This window comes from Aegilops tauschii, chromosome 7 (assembly GCF_002575655.3).
Source record: "Aegilops tauschii subsp. strangulata cultivar AL8/78 chromosome 7, Aet v6.0, whole genome shotgun sequence".
Lineage (NCBI taxonomy): Eukaryota > Viridiplantae > Streptophyta > Magnoliopsida > Poales > Poaceae > Aegilops > Aegilops tauschii.
In genome coordinates, this window is record NC_053041.3 from 493,326,967 (window position 1) to 493,345,730 (window position 18,764).

Genomic DNA, 18,764 nt, shown 5'->3' on the forward strand with positions numbered 1-18,764 from the left:
CTTGGGAGCGCTCCACGCGACTATTGACTTCTTCGTCACGGACGCCCCGGACTCCGACGACTACTTCCCCGACGTCGATAACCTACTCGATGACATGGCTGGCGAGGATACCGACCCCAAGTCCAATGCTACTGCTGTTGCTATTGTCCCGTATGTGTTCTTGCTCTTTCTGTTAGAGGTCTTGCCACAATTCCTTGTTCTAGTGTTTGCCCTAGATATGTTAAGTTCTACTTCGTATATGCAACTTGCTCTACTGACTGCTCTAGATATGTTCAGTTCTAGTTCATATGTGCAGATGTTATTTACCTTCCCTCTGTCAGATTGCATGACTTGCTTTATCTTTGCTAGTTTAGTCATGCTTTATCTAGTATTTTCATTAATAAAATCATATCGTAAATTGCTCATATTTCCAACAATCCAAAAACCTTATTATAGGCAATTTACCCCGAGTGGTTTTGCTGCTTCCATGAGACCTTCTATGTTTGAGGGTATCCACTATAAGAGGTGGCGCGTGAGAGCCATTCTATGGTTTCAAACCATGAGCTGCTATGACGCCACTGTTGGCAAACTTGAAGGAGAATATGATGCTCAACAGGAACAAGCTTTTCAGAAAATGGATACCATGTTTAAGGCTTCTCTCTTGAGTGTTCTTGGTGAGAACTTAGTTGATGCTTATGCGTCAATTGATAATGGAAAAGATATGTGGGACGCACTCGAGGCCAAGTTTGGGGTCTCGGATGCTGGCACTGAGTTGTACATCATGGAGCAATTTTATTATTACAGGACGACTGAAGAGCGCTCCGTAGTTGAGCAAGCTCATGAGATACAGTCATTTGCTAGAGAACTTGAGCACTTCAATTGTATGCTACCAGACAAGTTTGTTGCCGGAGGTATCATCACTAAACTTCCTCCTTCGTGGAGGAACTTTGCTACCTTACTGAAGCATAAGAGGCAGGAGTTTTCCATTCCGGATCTCATTGGTACTCTTGATGTGGAAGAAAAGCGAGAGCAAAGGACTACCGTGCTCGAGGTATTGAGGGAGGTTTTAGTGCCAATCTGGTACAGAAGAAAAACTTCCAGCCCCACAAGTTCAAGAACCAGGGAAAGTTTGATGGTAAAGCAAAGTTTGATGGGAAGAATAAGGCTATACAACACACGAACTTCAAGAAGAAGAATGACAAGAAGAAAGGTGTTTGTCATGTATGTGGAGATCCTGATCATTGGGCTCCTAGTTGCCCTAATCGCTATGACAAGCGTCATCTTGGAAAAGGCGGCATTACGCTAATGTTGTCAGTGGAGACACTGACATGAAGGATGCTGGGTATGGTATATTTCTCACTATTCTTTCAGTATGTCATTCTCCTGATTGGTTGATTGACACGGGTGCTAATGTGCATGTATGCGGTGATATTTCCATGTTTTCGTCTTATCAGACCGCGGGGACTTCCACCGTGCTGATGGGCAACGGTTCAAGTGCTTCTATCGTGGTGTTGGCATGGTCGATCTGAAGTTTACTTTGGGGAAGATCGTGTGGCTGAAGAACGTGCATTATGTCCCCGATGTCAATAAAAATCTTGTTAGCGGATCTCTTCTTTGTAGAGATGGCTACAATCTTGTCTTTGAGTCAAATAAATTTGTAATATCCAAGTATGGAACCTTTGTTGGTAAAGGCTATGAGTCAGGAGGCCTGTTTCGTTTATCCTTGTCAGATGTTTGCAATAAAGTTGTTAATCATGTTTGCAACAATAGTGAATCAAATATGTGGCATTCACGTCTTTGTCATGTTAACTTTGGTTGCATGTCGCGATTAGCGAAGTTCAACTCAATCCCTAGTTTTACCACTGTCAAGGGATCTAAGTGTCAAGTTTGTGTGCTAGCTAAGCAACCTCGTAAGTCTCATATGACTGCGGAAACAAGAAATCTTGCACCACTAGAGCTCATACATTCAAATCTTTGTGAAATGAATGGTGTGTTGACAAAAGGTGGAAAGAAGTATTTTATGACGTTAATTGATGACTCCACTGGATACTGCCATGTGTATCTTCTGAAATCTAAGGATGAGGTTTTGAACTATTTCAAGATCTATAAAGCTGAAGCGGAAAACCAACTTGATCGAAAGATCAAGAGGCTTAGGTCCGATCGTGGTGGAGAGTATTTTTCAAATGAATTTGATTCCTTTTGTGCGGAACATGGTATAATCCATGAGAGGACGCCTCCCTATTCACCTCAGTCAAATGGGGTGGCCGAAAGAAAGAACCATACTCTAAATGATTTGGTTAACGCCATGTTAGACACATCGGGTCTCTCCAAGGCATGGTGGGGGGAGGCGATATTGAATGCATGTCATGTCCTAAACCGAGTTCCCACAAAGAACAAAGAGATAACTCCATTCGAGGATTGGGAGAAGAAAAGGTTAAAGCTCTCTTATCTATGAACCTAGGGTTGTTTGGCATAAGTCAATGTGCCAATTCCAAAGAAGCGCAAGCTTGGACCAAAGACCGTGGATTGTGTTTTCCTAGGATATGCTTTTCATAGCATTGGTTATAGATTCTTGGTTGTAAAATCTGAGGTACCTGACATCCATGTCGGTACGATCATGGAGTCGAATGATGCGACTTTCTTTGAAGATATATTTCCCATGAAGGATATGGCTACCCCATCTAATCAGGAGATGCCTAATTCATCAAATCAGGAACCAGTTACAATTACTGAACGAGGGAGTCCTGGACTAAGGGGTCCTCGGGCGTCCGGCCTGTTATCCATGGGCCGGACTGATGGGCTGTGAAGACGCGAAGGCCAAGACTGTACCCGTATCTGGATTGGACTCTCCTTGGCGTGGAAGGCAAGCTTGGCGACCAACTATGAAGATTCCTTCTTATGTAACCGACTCTATGTAACCCTAGATCCCTCCGGTGTCTATATAAACCGGAGGGCGTAGTTCGGATGGCATATACTCATTACCATAGTCATACAGGCTAGACTTCTAGGGTTTAGCCATTACGATCTCGTGGTAGATCAACTCTTGTAATACTCATATTCATCAAGATCAATCAAGCAGGAAGTAGGGTATGACCTCCATAGAGAGGGCCCAAACCTGGGTAAACATCGTGTCCCCCGTCTCCTGTTACCATCGATCCTAGACGCACAGTTCGGGACCCCTTACCCAAGATCCGTCGGTTTTGACACCGACATTGGTGCTTTCATTGAGAGTTCCACTGTGTCGTTGACGAAAGGTTCGATGGCCCCTTCAATCATTGATAGTGACGCCGTCCAAGGAGAAACCTTCCTCCCCAGACAGATCTTTGTGTTCGGCGGCTTCGTACTGCGGGCCAACTCGCTTGGCCATCTGGAGCAGATCGATAGCTACGCCCCTGGCCATCAGGTCAGATTCGGAAGTTTGAACTACGTCGCGGACGTCCGCGGAGACTTGATCTTCGACGGATTCGAGACCACGACGATCGCTCCCCCTCGCCCCGATGAACATGACTTAAATCGGTCATCGGATCACATCCAGGAGAGGGTTCCTGTTGCTGCAACGACCTTAGAACCGGAGCAGATCGTGCCATCCGAGGCCACAGAGTCCGCGGCGTTGGAGCCGCACACTGACTCGACACCCTGCAATATTTGCGTCAACGGAACTCCGGACTCGTCTCCGGTTATAAGTTCCGGACCATGTATGCTTGCGGACACCGAGCTGGATCAGTTATCGATTTTCGAATTCAGTGCCGCAAACATCTTCTAGCGCTCACCTTTCGGTGATGTGCTAAACTCTTCAAAGAATTTGTCCTTGGAGAAGGACTCACAGCCGAACTATGTTCGGTTCGAGCTAGAGGCTGATGATGGGGAATTTTGCTTCCCAACCGCCACCCACTTCATAGCCACTGTCGATGACTTAACCGACGTGCTTGATTATGGCTCCGAAGACATTGACGGTATGGATGACGATGCCGACAAGGAGCAAGGCCAAGACCGCCATTCACCGGACGTTGGACGACCACCTCTTCATACGATGTGTACATGTTCGACACACCTAAAAAAGCTAGCGACGATGACAAAGAAGATCCAGCTGCGGATAAACCTTCTGAGACACAGTCCAAGCGCCGGCGCCCTAAACGCCGTTCTAAGCCTCGTCACTCAAAAGATGGCAACATGGGCACCAGAGAAAATAGTACTCTGGGCGACGCCGAAAACAATGAAGACCCTGTTGGAGCTGCATCCGAACAGGAGGAACAAGACGATGGGCAAGATAACCCTGATAAACAGGCCATGCCCAATGACCCGGATGATGATAGTTATCGTCCAGTCTCCAAGGATGAGGAGAGCCTCGGCAGCGAGGATTTCATCGTGCCCGAGGCACCCCTCGAGCAGGAGCGCTTCAAGCGCCAGCTAATAGCTACTGCAAGAAGCCTGAAGAAAAAGCAACAGCAGCTCCATGTCGATCAAGACCTACTCATTGACAGATGGACCGATGTCCTGGCAGCCGAAGAATACGGCCTCAAGCACCCAACCAAGAGTTATCCAAAGCGCAGACTGCTACCTCAGTTCGATGAGGAGGCACCAGATCCCATACCTCCCTCACGCAATGCGGACCAACCACCACGTGGTCGGGATAGTGCGGCGAACCAACCACCCCGCGGTCGGGATAAAACGGCAACTCAGGCCGAACAACAGCCCGCCCCACCGCCTCGTAAAAACAGGGACAGAACAGCTCGGGACCATACATACGACCTTCGGCAGGATCTGGACAGTAGAGCAGGACACACTAGATCAATCTACGGATCGCGAGGACGCTTCCCGACTCGGGATGACGGCTACCTATGTGGATGTGACAAACCTAGTCACGCCCGGGCCGATAACCGCAGACAGACTTCATCAGAGGTGCGCCGGGACGCGGCCCGATATAGAGGCGCCGCACACCCCCTTTGCTTCACAGATGAAGTACTGGATCACGAATTCCCCGAGGGGTTCAAGCCCGTCAATATTGAATCATACGACGGAACAACCGATCCCGCAGTGTGGATCGAAGATTTTATTCTCCACATCCATATGGCCTGAGGAGACAATCTCCACGCCATCAAATACCTCCCGCTAAAATTAAAAGGGCCAGCGAGACACTGGCTAAATAGCCTGCCTAAAAATTCTATCGGCAGCTGGGAGGACTTGGAAGAAGCTTTTCTTGACAACTTCCAAGGTACTTATGTCTGGCCACCAGATGCCGATGACTTAAGTCATATAGTCCAACAACCCGGAGAATCAGCCAGAAAAATCTGGACTAGGTTCCTAACCAAAAAGGACCAGATCGTTGACTGTCCGGATGTCGAAGCTCTAGCAGCCTTCAAACACAGCATTCATGACGAATGGCTCGCCCGCCACCTCGGCCAGGAAAAGCCAAAATCCATGGCAGCCCTCACAACACTCATGACCCGCTTTTGCGCGGGTGAGGACAACTGGCTGGCTCATAGCAAAAACACAGCCAATGAGGCAGGCCCCTCTGAGGCCAAGAACAGCACCGGCAAGCTCCGGCGAAATAGGCACAAACGCCGAAGCAACGGCGATAACACCGATGACACCACAGTTAACGCCGGATTCAGCGGCTCCAAGTCCGGCCAACGGAAAAAGCCCTACAAAAGGAACAGTGAGAGACCATCCAGCCTGGACCGCATACTCGATCGTCCGTGCCAGATACATGGCACCCCAGACAAACAAGCCAATCATACCAACAGAGATTGTTGGGTTTTCAAACAGGCCGGCAAGTTAAATGCCAAAAACAAAGAAAATGTATCACAAAGTGAGGACGAGGACGAAGAGCCCCGGCAGCCGAACACTGGGGGGCAGAAGAAATTCCCCCCTCAAGTCAAAACGGTGAACATGATATACGCTACACACATCCCCAAAAGGGAGCGCAAGCGAGCACTTAGGGACGTCTACGCGGTAGAGCTAGTCGCCCCAAAATTCAATCCATGGTTGTCATTCCCGATCACCTTCGATCGACGAGATCACCCAACTAGTATCCGCCATGGCGGTTCGGCCGCACTGGTCCTCGACCCAATCATCGACGGATTTCACCTAACATGAGTCCTAATGGACGGTGGTAGCAGCCTCAACCTGCTCTATCAGGATACAGTGCGGAAGATGGGCATTAATCCCTCACGAATCAAACCCACAAGGACTATCTTTAAAGGAGTCATACCAGGCGTAGAGGCCCGTTGTATGGGCTCAATCATGCTGGAGGTGGTCTTCGGTTCTCCGGACAACTTCCGAAGCGAAGAGTTAATCTTCGATATCGTCCCCTTCCGCAGCGGCTACCACACACTGCTTGGACGAACCGCGTTTGCTAGATTCAACGCAGTGCCACACTATGCTCATCTCAAGCTCAAGATGCCCGGTCCACGCGGTGTCATAACAGTCAATGGCAACACGGAACGCTCCCTCCGAACAGAGGAGCACACAGCCGCCCTAGCAGCAGAGGTACAGAGCGGCCTCCTCAAGCAGAACCGCAATCCGGCTGCCGAGCCCCTGGACACCACCAAGAGGGTCCGGACCACACTGCAACAGGACGGTTTGGCTCGTCAAGAGCTCAATTAGCAATTCGGCCTCCGTCCCAGTCCCGATGATGTTTCTTTCATGCGGGCCTCCTTCGACGGCCTGATTACTGGTCCTGTCAAAGGATAAATACACCGGACTAGCACGAAGCACAGGCGTATAGGGGAAGCTCTAGAGGTCAATTCAACGATTACTCTACCCGTTTTCAGGACCCACACGCAGCTCGCCTTTGGTTATGGCATGTCAAATAGCCGGTTTCTTATTGCACTATTTTGTATCAATGTGCTTTGATGCATTAATCCAACCAAAATGGAAACAGTTCATGGTACAAGTTCAAGAGCCCCAGATACTATCTCTGTTCTCCCTCTGTTTTCCTTTAATTACTTATCTTATAACACCCGTACACTCTGGTACGTTGCATATTTGCCAGGGGCTCCTCATTGCCCCATAACACGGCAACAAAGTCCGAACACTTCTTATAGAAAAGTTCGGCACCCCGAATTTAGCATTATATGCATCGGCTCCGAATCATGTCTTTGGTTAATAGTTGGGTTGCCCAGCTCCTGTGCTTGCTACCCTACGTTCCGCTACATCGGCTAGGGTAGTAAAGGGAGAACTACTATGATTGTGCCCTGGTCTAAACCGGATGAGCACCTCAGTAGAGAAAGCCGAAAACTGGCTGTCATGATGCGGCGAGAGCCGGTCAGCTGTTCGAGGGTTACAAATCGCTAGAGATTTTTTCCGCATTATGCAAAGGATTGGTACTTCCTGATCAGACTCTAACAGCACCCTGGTTCGTATACCAGGGGTTGCGCCCATGTTTTATTATAAAACTCCTATGGCTAAGTGAGGGCGTTTAAGCCGCATAGTCTGATTGCCTAGTTTGTTGCGCTAAACAACTCCTTCAAGGACCATATAATTGGATCAAGATTGTTTAGATTCCATCCCGAACACCTCCGTACTACCTACGTGAGGGCAGAAGCCGACGACTGGCCAACCCTCAAAATTCCATACACCATGGCCACACAGGAGGAAACAATCAAAACATAACAAACATTATATTACAAACCAACTTTGTCTCAATCATACAAAGCAAGGACAACATGAGTGTACTCATTCGAAAATAATGTCCTGCCCGCACTGCGCTGCTGCAAGTCGAGACCCTTCTAGGACATCCGCAAAATATCGCTCGGGTGTGCGGTGCTCCTTGCCCTCTGGCGGCCCTCTGGCCACTTCAATGGTGTTCATCTTCGCCCACCACATCTTGCAACGGGCGAAGGCCATGCGGGCACCTTCGATGCAGACTGATCGCTTGACGGTGTCCAGCCGCGAAAAGGCTTCCACCAACCGCTTCAAGAGTCTGAAGTAGCTGCCGGGCATAGCTTCGGCTGGCCACAGCCGGATTATCAAATCCTTCATGGCTAGTTCGGCCACCCTATGCAGCTCCACCAACTGTTTCAGCTGGTCGGTAAAGGGCACCGGATGCTCTGGCACAGCATACTGCGACCATAACAGCTTCTCCGTGGAACTCCCTTCTCTGGCTCGGAAGAACTCCGCAGCATCGGACACGCTGCGTGGTAGATCTGCAAACGCCCCTGGGCAACTCCGAAACCGGGTTAGTAAAAGGTACTTCCTCTCCGCATACTTGCTTTGCATGTTAAATGCCTTACCCGCTGCGATCTTCTTGGCCTCCTGGATCTCCTGGAGAGCGTCCCGGGCCTCATTATGTGCAGTATCCGCACCCTGGCAAACCTTGGTAAGTTCGGTCTCTCGAACCGATGCCTCGTGCTCCAAGGCTTCGCACTTCTTCACCGCGTCCTGGAGCTCCTGCTGGACCTCCTTGACCCGGGCCTTGAGATTTTTACGGGCGGCTTGCTGCTGGACAGCCTTCCCCTCGGCTTCACCCAGGGTCTTTTTTAGGGCCTCGACCTCGGTCGCGGCTCCTGCACATATTACGACACTACGGTCAATATACAACGCTTATTCTTTTCGAACACACAGCAAGTAGTCACTCACCTTGCTTCTCCTGGAGCCAAATCTTCACCTCGCCGAGCTCGTTCTCGGTCTGCTCCAGCCTCTGCTTTAGTTCAGAGACTTTGGCAGCATGCGAGGTTGCGGCCAACAGCGACGCCTGCTTATTCATACATATTAAGTTAGTCTCCTATAACAAAGGATTGATCCTCTGTCCGATTCTTCTCGCCAAACACCGAACAGTGTCTCAGGGGCTACTGTCTACATGGGGTTTTTCTCTTTCTACGTCACTTACCTCAAAACCTGTCAACAGGTTGCTGCAGGCTTCGTTCAGTCCACTCTTGGCGGACTGAACCTTCTCGATCACCGCACCCATAAGGACACGGTGCTCATCCACAACGGAGGTGCCTTGTAGCGCCTCCATCAGGTTATCTGGCGCCCCTGGTTGGACAAGGGCCACCGGTGGAATCGGCGCACCCCCTCCTTCGAAGGGGGCTGCTCGCCCGACTCCGAAGCCATATGGGTCTCCGGAATCGTATTCGGCTGAGGGCCGAACTGAATACCGCCCTCTTCGCCAGTCTCCATGGGGATCTGCTCCCCCACGTGTCCGGCAGCGGAGGTCTCGCCTTGTGGCGCCTCGCGGACAGTGTCCTGGGCCCCTCCCGGGCTCAGATCGGTCCTCCGGGACAACACTTCGGTGTGGTCCCCGGCCCCGGGGGAATAAGCGGGCGGCGGCGACATGCTGCCATTTCCGCCGGATCCAACGAGCCTCCAGATGAGGATCGCTGGATGTGGTCATGGGCCGGACTGCAATAGCACAGTTAACCATATCAGGATGACAAAGAGAAAAGGCCGGATATACGGGCATGTATGAGTCATGACACTTATGATGCGGCCCGGGGCTTAGTGCGGGGGCGTCGTTCCGGACTGCTGTCAACGTCCCAGCGGTGTTGACCGCGGGAACGCCCTTCCCCTTCTTGGGTGTTTCCGCCTCCAGATGCGCGGAAGCTGCCCTCTTCTTCTTTCTCTCCTCAGGGGGAGGGTTGTTCTCCTCCTCCTCCTCTTCCTCGTCATTGTCCTCAGGGACAGAGGAATGGGCTTCTTCGTCTTCGGACATCACGTCCGAAGTACCCTTGCGACGGGGGCCACTCTTGGCCCTCTTGGCCTTTTTCCTGGCCTTCTTCTCCGGCGCCTTATAGGGTGCCGGCACCAGCATCTTCGCCAGACGCGGGATGACCAGTTCTTCGGGTAGCGGAGCCGGACACTGGATCCGCTTCGCCCTCTCCATCCAGTCCTGAAAAAGCAATAATAAGAGCCCAGGCATCATCCTTGAAACAAACAAGTAGGGGATACGTTAAAAATAACATACCTCGCTGGCGAGGTGTTTAACGTCGTGCCCGCGGTCTGAATCTATGGCCGGCGGTTTCTCGTTGCCGTTAAAGAGCAACTTCCAGGCTCCTTCGTGAGTGGTCTCGAAGAGCCTCACCAGGGTCTGGTGCTTCTTCGGATTGAACTCCCACAGAGGGCGGCCTCGGCACTGACACGGGAGAATCCGGCGAACTAGCATCACCTGGATTACGTCAACAAGCTTGACGTTTTTGGTTACCATGCTTTGAACGCGCGTCTGCAGCGCTATCAGCTCATCAGGCGAACACCAGTCTGGACTCTTCTCGACCCAGGAGGTGAGTCGCATGGGAGCACCGGAGCGGAATTCGGCAGCGGCGGCCCAAGTGGTGCCGCGGGGTCTGTGATGTAGAACCACTATTTCTGCCACTCCTTTACTGTGTCCATGAAAGTGCCTTTTGTCCAGGAGACATTGGACAGCTTACTCACCATGGCTCCTCCGCACTCCGCGTGCTGGCCATCCACCAACTTCGGCTTTACATTGAAGACTTTGAGCCACAACTCGAAGTGGGGTTGGATGCGGAGGAAGGCCTCACACACGAAAATAAACGCCGAGATGTTGAGGAAGGAATTTGGGGACAGATCATGGAAATCTATCCCGTAATAATACATCAGCCCGCGGACGAAAGGGTGGAGTGGGAACCCTAGCCCGCGGAAGAAATGGGGGATGAATACTACCCTCTCGGTGGGCTTCGGCGTGGGGACGACTTGTCCCTCGGCCGGCAGATGGTGGGCAATCTCCTTCGCCAAATATCCGGCCGCCCGAAGCTCAGTAATGTCCTCCTCCTTGACAGAGGAGACCATCCACTTGCCGTGACCTCCGGATCCGGACATGGTTGAGTGCTAACTTGAGTGGAAAGGAGATGAGAACTTGGGCGCTGGAGCTCGAGATTGGAAGAGCGGAGACAGAGAGAGGGCGTGAGAGAGGAAGAGGGAATTCTTGTCCCCTTATAAAGGCAGCGAATATTGAACGCCTCCTCACTCGCCTTAAGATTCGCCCATTCCCAAGGGCTGTATAAACGGCACAGTTGGGTTACCCATGCCCGCATTGATGAGAATCCCGCGATAAGGGGACACGATCTCTGCTTTGACAAGACGTGCCAATGGCAACTGCGTCTCGGGACATGGGGCGTCAAATACAAAAGCGGTTTGGAATTATGATCGGTCAGACGCAATGTCGTGCTACAAAAAGTTATCAGCGGATGGAACTCGTGTAAAATTGTATTCTCTCTGCGGTTGTGTATGGTGTGTGTGACAGGTCCAGATACTATCATTGCATCCGAAGACTATCTTGGAGTTCGGAAAAAAGGGAACCCACCTTGCAATGCCGAAAACAATCTGCGCGCCGGACTCCTCGTCATTGAAGCCAGGTTAAGGGGTTACTGAGGGAGTCCTGGACTAAGGGGTCCTCGGGCGTCCGGTCTGTTATCCATGGGCCGGACTGATGGGCTGTGAAGACACGAAGGCCGAAGACTGTACCCGTATCCGGATTGGACTCTCCTTGGCGTGGAAGGCAAGCTTGGTGACCAACTATGAAGATTCCTTCTTATGTAACCGACTCTATGTAACCCTAGATCCCTCCGGTGTCTATATAAACCAGAGGGCGTAGTCCGGATGGCATATACTCATTACCATAGTCATACAGGCTAGACTTCTAGGGTTTAGCCATTACGATCTCGTGGTAGATCAACTCTTGTAATACTCATATTCATCAAGATCAATCAAGCAGGAAGTAGGGTATTACCTCCATAGAGAGGGCCCGAACCTAGGTAAACATCGTGTCCCCCGTCTCCTGTTACCATCGATCCTAGACGCACAGTTCGGGACCTCCTACCCGAGATCCGCCGGTTTTGACACCGACACTGAACCTGCCATTTCAATGGAACACTTTGAAAATCCTGTGGAGGAGAACAATGAAGTTCCTACTAGGAGCAAGAGACAGAGGACTGCAAAGTCTTTTGGTGATGATTTTCTTGTGTACCTCATAGATGACACTCCCAGTTCTATCTCAGAGGCCTATGCATCTGAAGATGCTGACTACTGGAAGTAAGCGGTCCGTAGTGAGATGGATTCCATCTTAGCAAATGAAACTTGGGAGATAACTGATCATCCTTATGGGTGCAAACCTATAGGGTGCAAATGGGTATTCCAGAAGAAGCTTAGGCCTCATGGTACTATCAAGAAGTACAAGGCTTGGCTCGTGGCTAAGGGTTATACCCAAAAGGAAGGTGAAGACTTCTTTGATACTTACTCACCTGTGGCTCGACTGACCACTATTCGAGTATTACTTTCTCTAGCGGCCTCACATGGTCTTCTTGTTCATCAAATGGATGTTAAGACCGCTTTCCTAAATGGAGAGTTGGATGAGGAAATTTACATGGAACAACAAATGGGTTTGTGGTAGATGGTCAGGAAGGAAAAGTGTGCAAGTTGATGAAGTCTTTGTATGGACTTAAGAAAGCACCCAAGCAGTGGCATGCGAAGTTTGAAAGAACTTTAACAGCTGCAGGCTTTGTTGTAAACAAAGCTGATAAATGTGTGTACTATCGCCATGGTGGGGGCGAGGGAGTTATCCTTTGCTTGTATGTTGATGACATACTGATTTTTGGAACAAATCTGAATGTTATTAAGGAGGTCAAGGATTTCCTATCTCGTTGTTTTGAGATGAAGGATTTAGGAGTGGCTGATGTCATTCTGAACATCAAGTTGTTGAGCGATAATGATGGTGGGATTACATTGGTTCAATCTCATTATGAGGAAAAAGATCTTGAGTAGCTTTGGCTATAGTGACTGCAAGCCCTCTCCAACACCATATGATGCCAGTGTGTTGCTTCGAAAGAATCAAAGAATTGCTAGAGATCAATTGAAATATTCTCAGATTATTGGCTCGCTTATGTACTTAGCCAGTGTTACAAGACCTGACATCTATTTTGCTGTTAGCAAACTGAGTCGGTTTGTCTCAAAATCAGAAGATGTGCATTGGAAAGCTCTAGAGAGAGTTTTGCATTATTTGAAAGGCACTGCAAATTATGGAATTCACTACACTAGGCACCAAAAGGTGCTTGGTATAGTGACTCAAACTGGATCTCAGATGCTGATGAGATAAAGGCCACGAGCGGATATGTATTCACTCATGGAGGTGGCGCTGTTTCTTGGAAATCTTGCAAGCAGACCATCTTAACGAGGTCAACAATGGAAGTAAAACTCATAGCACTAGATACAACTACGGTCGAAGCAGATTGGCTTTGTCGGCTCTTGAATGACTTGCCGGTTGTTGAGAATCCTGTACCGGGTATCCTTATGAACTGCGATAATCAAACTGTGATCACGAAAGTGAGCAGCTCAAAGGATAACATGAAGTCATCAAGACACATTCAGAGAAGGTTAAAGTCCGTCAGAAAAATGAGAAACTCTGGAGTTACTGCATTGGATTATATTCAAACGTCTAAAAATCTGGCAGATCCTTTTACTAAGGGTTTATCACGTAATGTGATAGATAATGCATTGAGGGAGATGGGTATGAGACCCACAATGTGAGTTGTTCACAGTGGTAACCTAGTCTATGTGATCGGAGATCCCGTGAATTAGATGTGGGAGGCAAGCTGTTGGTCAACTGAGAGGAGAGTATCCTTACTATTAACAATACCACTCCATGAAGATGCAATACTCTCCTAATCTGCATGGCAGGTTGATGTATATCTTAATGTGTTCTAAGCGGCTCATTGAAGCGGAGATGTTGTCCTGCAAAACATCTTTTGAAGAACAACTCTATATGAGTCTGATTGTCAAACGTCGCAATCTATGAGAGTAGGGTTCTCTCTAGTAAATTCATGAAACGTCACGGAGTATGACGCATAAGCTCCACCCGCGGGGAAGACCCACGGTAGCCTAGTATCGGTCAAGGCTTTGTGTGAAGCTAGATTCGCAGAAAACTTGCAGTTCAAGGCCCAGTCCACTGTTCAAGCTGCTTACTAGTGTAGCATAGAGTTCTAGGTGGAAGTTCAACTCAACAGTCTCCACTGCGATACGCGGTATATAAAACAGTGTTTTGGAACCAAAGGCAAATGTTGTGTGCCTCTAGGATCTGGTGGGGGATTGCTGGAATTTTGTCTATTTTGGGCCAAGCCCAATAGCAGTTTCAGAAATTCCTAATAAATCCTAGAGGCCCACGTAGCCCATTCTTGCAAGGCAAGAGGTGGAACTAAAGTTTAGTCCCACATTGCTAATTTAGTGGGAGATGGACCTCCTTATAAGGGAGGATGTTTCCCCACATGTATGAGCATGAGAACAAGAGGGACATTCACGCGCCCTCCTTCTCCGCCGCCCGCCTCGTCACGCCGCGCCGCGGGTTGCGGGAATGAGCCGAGCCGATGTCTAAATATTTGCCACGTACTACGGGTATACGAAAGGTCACTCGGGAGCTGGAAAGTTTTTGCTGTAGTGGATACTGAATACGAACGATGCACCCTTCGGTTGCTGCCTGTTCGTTTCGTCTCCCTCGTTCCCTTCAGCTCCCGGCGCAACCTCTCGCCTCCTTCTCTTGCGCCTATAAAAGGGAGGTCGCTCCTCTTAGAGAGACGCACCAGAACTTCTTCTTCCTCTCGCCACCGGTTCCAATCTCTGAGCTGATGTTGTCTTCCTCATCCCGGCTTGCGGCGTGCACCGTGAGTCGGGACAGTAGGCCTCCGAAACCGCACCTCTTTGAGTCCTGTACGGGAGAAGGGTGATAAGGTTTTTGGGGAGCGCTCTGCGCGACTACTGACTTCTTCGTCACGGACGCCCCGGACTCCGACGACTACTTCCCCGACGTCGACAACCTCCTCGACGACATGGCTGGCGAGGACACCGACCCCAAGTCTAGTGCTATTGTTGTTGCTGCTGTTGTCCCGTACGTGTTCTTGCTCTTTCTGTTGGTGGTACTGCCACAATTCCTTGTTCTAGTGTTTGCCCTAGATATGTTAAGTTCTAATTTGTATATGCAACTTGCTCTACTGTCTGCTCTAGATATGTTCAGTTCTAGTTCACATGTGCAGATGTTATTTACCTTCCCTCTGTCAGATTGCATGACTTGCTTTATCTCTACTAGTTTAGTCATGCTTTATCTAGTATTTCCGTTAATAAAATCATATGGTAAATTGCTCATATTTCCAACAGGAGGTAGGGGCGCGTCGGCGGGGCTTGAGCGGTTGCGGAATGGAAGAAGAGGAGAAGTATGGGTGGGGAATTTTTTACTCCCTCCGTTCTAAAATACTTGACTTCCATTTGTCAAAAAATGGATGTACCTATATACTAAAACATGTCTATATACATCTATATTTTGACAAATGGAAGGCATGTATTGTGGAACGGTGGGAGTACTTCTCAGGGAGGTCGGTGAGTATATTTAAGAGTCATGGCTGACACAGAGTAAACATTTTCTTCACTAAAGGTTTAATGAGTTCGGTTAGCTACCGATTAAAGGAAAATCGAATTTATCCTCTAACGCTGAATAGGGGATGAGTTAGAGATGCGCTTAGATCGGTGACACCTAAACCGCCTGCCATTTTTTTTTTGAACTTACCGCCACCATTTTGGGTCTGCAAACGTGACCAGTTTTCAGTGTCAAGAATGTCAAGGTTGTTAAGACATTTATGTTCCTCCTTAGAACTGGCAAGGCTATTAGGCCACTGAAGTAACTAAATAAAGAACGGTGAATGAAATCAAATGCTGGGCTATTGGCGGAATTAAACCAAGAGAGAACATCATCAAGGGCAAGCAACAACCATAAGAAAGTCCTCTTTGCAAACAGGAGAAGCGGAGCCAAACAAGTAGAGTAACACCTACATAACTGTTCAATCTCTAAACATATATGGTGGGCATTCCATTAAGCAAAGAATTAACATATTTTAACATTCCCACTTCCCGAAAATCTTTCAGTGAAACATCAATAGACAACTTTGTTTTCGGAAACCAACTACTCTTAAGATTGTTTACAAACCAGGTCGCATATGTAGGCTCTAGATTTGCTCAACTAATCGGCCAAGTCTTTATTGGAAAGAAAAAAAATCTACTGTCATAGGCTATTTATTCCATATGCTTTTACCAGTCGATGCAATGTGCCATTGTTATTCCAGATACACAAAACATGATGCATAAAGCAGAAGTGCAGAACTACATTTAGCCTTTGCCGTCCTGATCCCGGCTAACCAAGCTCAGTATGCTCTGACCATCAATTGATAGTTAACGAAACTGAAAGAGGTGATAAAAAACTACATAAACAATGCAGAGAAAATGAAACCACATACATGCTAAAAAACAGGCGCACTATATCCAGAAGCAAACTGCTGTCATATCGACACAGACACATGAAAATAACACTAGTCTCTCAAGTACTTGTGCTAACTTTAATTCCTACATACTCTTGGTAGTTGGAAAACTCAGCCATGTCTCAAGATAAGGCATGCCTACAAGAAACTAAACAGCAAGATCTTGTAGACAACAGTCAATGATTCCTCAAAAAGTATGGATCAAGCATGTAAACATACAGCGAATTAACCACGGATTCAGCATTCAAAAGGGTCATCGATTGTAAGATTGGATGCTTTCTCCAAGCGCAAACCAGTGCCTGCTTTAGGTGACACCTGCAGCACTGCAGAGATACCTGTTGGAAACTGTAGACACTGCAATTCGTCCTTTATCTCATTCACCTTGTCAGCTGAAGACAAAATTCCTTCATGCGACACAAGCAGTAAGGACTGCAGCTCCTGGGCATTCATGGCGATGAACTTGACGAATTCAAATTCATTTCGATCCCCTCGGAAATCATGAATAACCATCTTCTTGACATGTGATCTCAAGCAACAAATCGGATTGATCTCCTGCCAGAACTTGGCATGATGCTCCCCACTGGGTTCATCGGCAGTTACAGATGGATCATGCGGTATAGACTGCAAATTGGTACCAATGTGTGAGCAGTTTGGTTACATATATATCAAGCTGCTAATAATTGATGATAATATTGAAATGGTCGACAGACTGAAGGAACTGGGAGCTACCTCAATGTGCAGCGTGTCAACATTGGGAAAGCATCTGAGGAAGCTGGCCAGCATCTTGACCTCCCCAAAGACACCAAAATTCACAGTTAACGCCAATATCTTGACGCTTCGAACCACAGTGCTTGCGTTCACCATTGTGTCTGACTGCAAAGAAGTTCACAAAGACAGGTTTATCATAACTCATCAAGTGTTCTATAATCATACAGAACATTATCATGGTATGGATCGATGCGGATGGAATAACTTTGAGAGAATGCAATGAGATGCAGCAAAAGTAACATTATCATAACTCATTGACTACGTTCTGAACATAGAGAACATGATGGATGGAACAATTGCAAGTTGAGAGAGAGATTGAGACTGGAGAGACGTACCCCGATGACGCTGTTACCAATCTGCAGCTTGTGAGCTCTTGTGTCCAGGTAGCCGAGCACCCGCAGGTTGGGAGCACAAGCGATCCTGAACCCCACCACACCAGTAGGCGGCAGGAACAAGTAGAGCCGCTCCAGGAGCGGCGTGTCCACCACGGTGAACTCCTCCACTCTGGATAGCCCAACGAGCGCGCACTGGAGGCTTTGGCTGCGGAGACGGACGTGCTTGGGGCTATTGAGGGTGAGCCGAAGGGACTCTAGAACGGGGCTGGCAGCGATCAAGGACTCCAGTTCCTGCTCGCTTATGCCAATCCTTACCATGGCGAGAATCCGCAGGCGGGGAAGAACGACCTCGGTGCCGCTGGGGAACGTCCAGTAGTCCAGGGTGAGCTCCTGGAGCGAGTCGCAGCGGAGGATGTCGGCGGGAAGAAGGCGCGCGGGGTTGGGCTGGTCCACGAACCATCTGTAGGCGAGAACGAGTTTCTCCGTGCGCTTGTCGACGAGGAGGCGCGGCCAGGTGGGGAGCTCGCGGTCCAGTGAGGCGAGCCTGCAGTCGTAGAGGATGACGGCGCGGAAGTGGCCCGGGTGGTCGGCGAGGACTCGGGGGATTGCGGCGTCGCGCGCGCGCTCGGGGATGTCGGCATCCCTGAGGACGAGCGGGTAGGAGCGCCAGAGGTGGCGCCAGCCGCGGGCGATGGTGGCGGCGCGGGCGGCTTCCGTGACGGGGAGGAAGGTGACGATGTGACGGAGCAGGTCGTTGGGGAGGGCGCTGAGGCGGGACCTGCCGCTGCCGGCGCCGTCGGCCATGGTGGCGAGGCGAGGATTTGGTTTGGTTTGACTTTGGCCGGAATGGGGAAGGCGGCCTACTGACCTGGAAGGTTCGGGGTACCCGGAGCGATTAAAGTTGCTCCGCATTTATTTTACTTTATTTATTTCAGACATATATTTTTTCTTTAAAGGCGTGTAGCCAAAATTAAATGAAGCCAAAGCCATCAGCCAGCTAAGATACACTTCAAATTAATGAAGTCATTCACCCGCTAAGATACACATGTGCTGAGTCAAAAGTTTGAAGAAAAAATTGAAGCATCACACACGAATTACACTCGAGGATAAGATGTGCCAGACAACACATCCACAAACGAAAATATCAACACATGGAAACCAAGATCAAACTCGACACAGGCTAAAACAGTAGAGATATGCCACCAGGAAACGCAACCGAAGAGAACGGGAGGATGAGGATCGCATGTGTAGAATTAGCTACTCCGCCACCTACCCAAAGGAGCCATTACCGAAAGGGAGACCACAATATCCCCATCGTTTGTACCATGCCACCACACGAGGACGTCGCACACCGGCCAGCATCCGAGGAAGTACCGAGCATAACGCCGGTGATGGATTGCGGAGTAATCACCTCGTCTCCACCATCGCCAGCAACCCT

At 49.2% G+C, this 18,764-nt stretch overlaps 1 protein-coding gene across 1 annotated transcript; it reads right to left on the reverse strand.

Annotated features, from left to right (window-relative positions):
- Positions 1-16,005: 16,005 nt before the first annotated feature.
- LOC109774250 (FBD-associated F-box protein At5g60610) lies at positions 16,006-18,376 on the reverse strand. The gene is made up of 3 exons (XM_020332964.4): positions 17,327-18,376; positions 16,953-17,096; positions 16,006-16,844 (listed from the first exon to the last, which is right to left on the reverse strand). The coding sequence occupies exons 1-3, from the start codon at positions 18,236-18,238 to the stop codon at positions 16,461-16,463; spliced, it is 1,440 nt and encodes a 479-aa protein (XP_020188553.2). The 5' UTR covers positions 18,239-18,376; the 3' UTR covers positions 16,006-16,460.
- Between the last annotated feature and the right edge of the window lie 388 nt (positions 18,377-18,764).

Coding starts and splice junctions, on each gene's coding strand:
- LOC109774250 (XM_020332964.4), bottom strand. CDS start 18,238: ATGCGGAGCAACTTTAATCGCTCCGGGTACCCCGAACCTTCCAGGTCA. Junction 17,097..17,326: donor TTGGTAACAGCGTCATCGGG/GTACGTCTCTCC, acceptor ACTTCTTTGCAG/TCAGACACAATGGTGAACGC. Junction 16,845..16,952: donor TTGACACGCTGCACATTGAG/GTAGCTCCCAGT, acceptor ACCAATTTGCAG/TCTATACCGCATGATCCATC.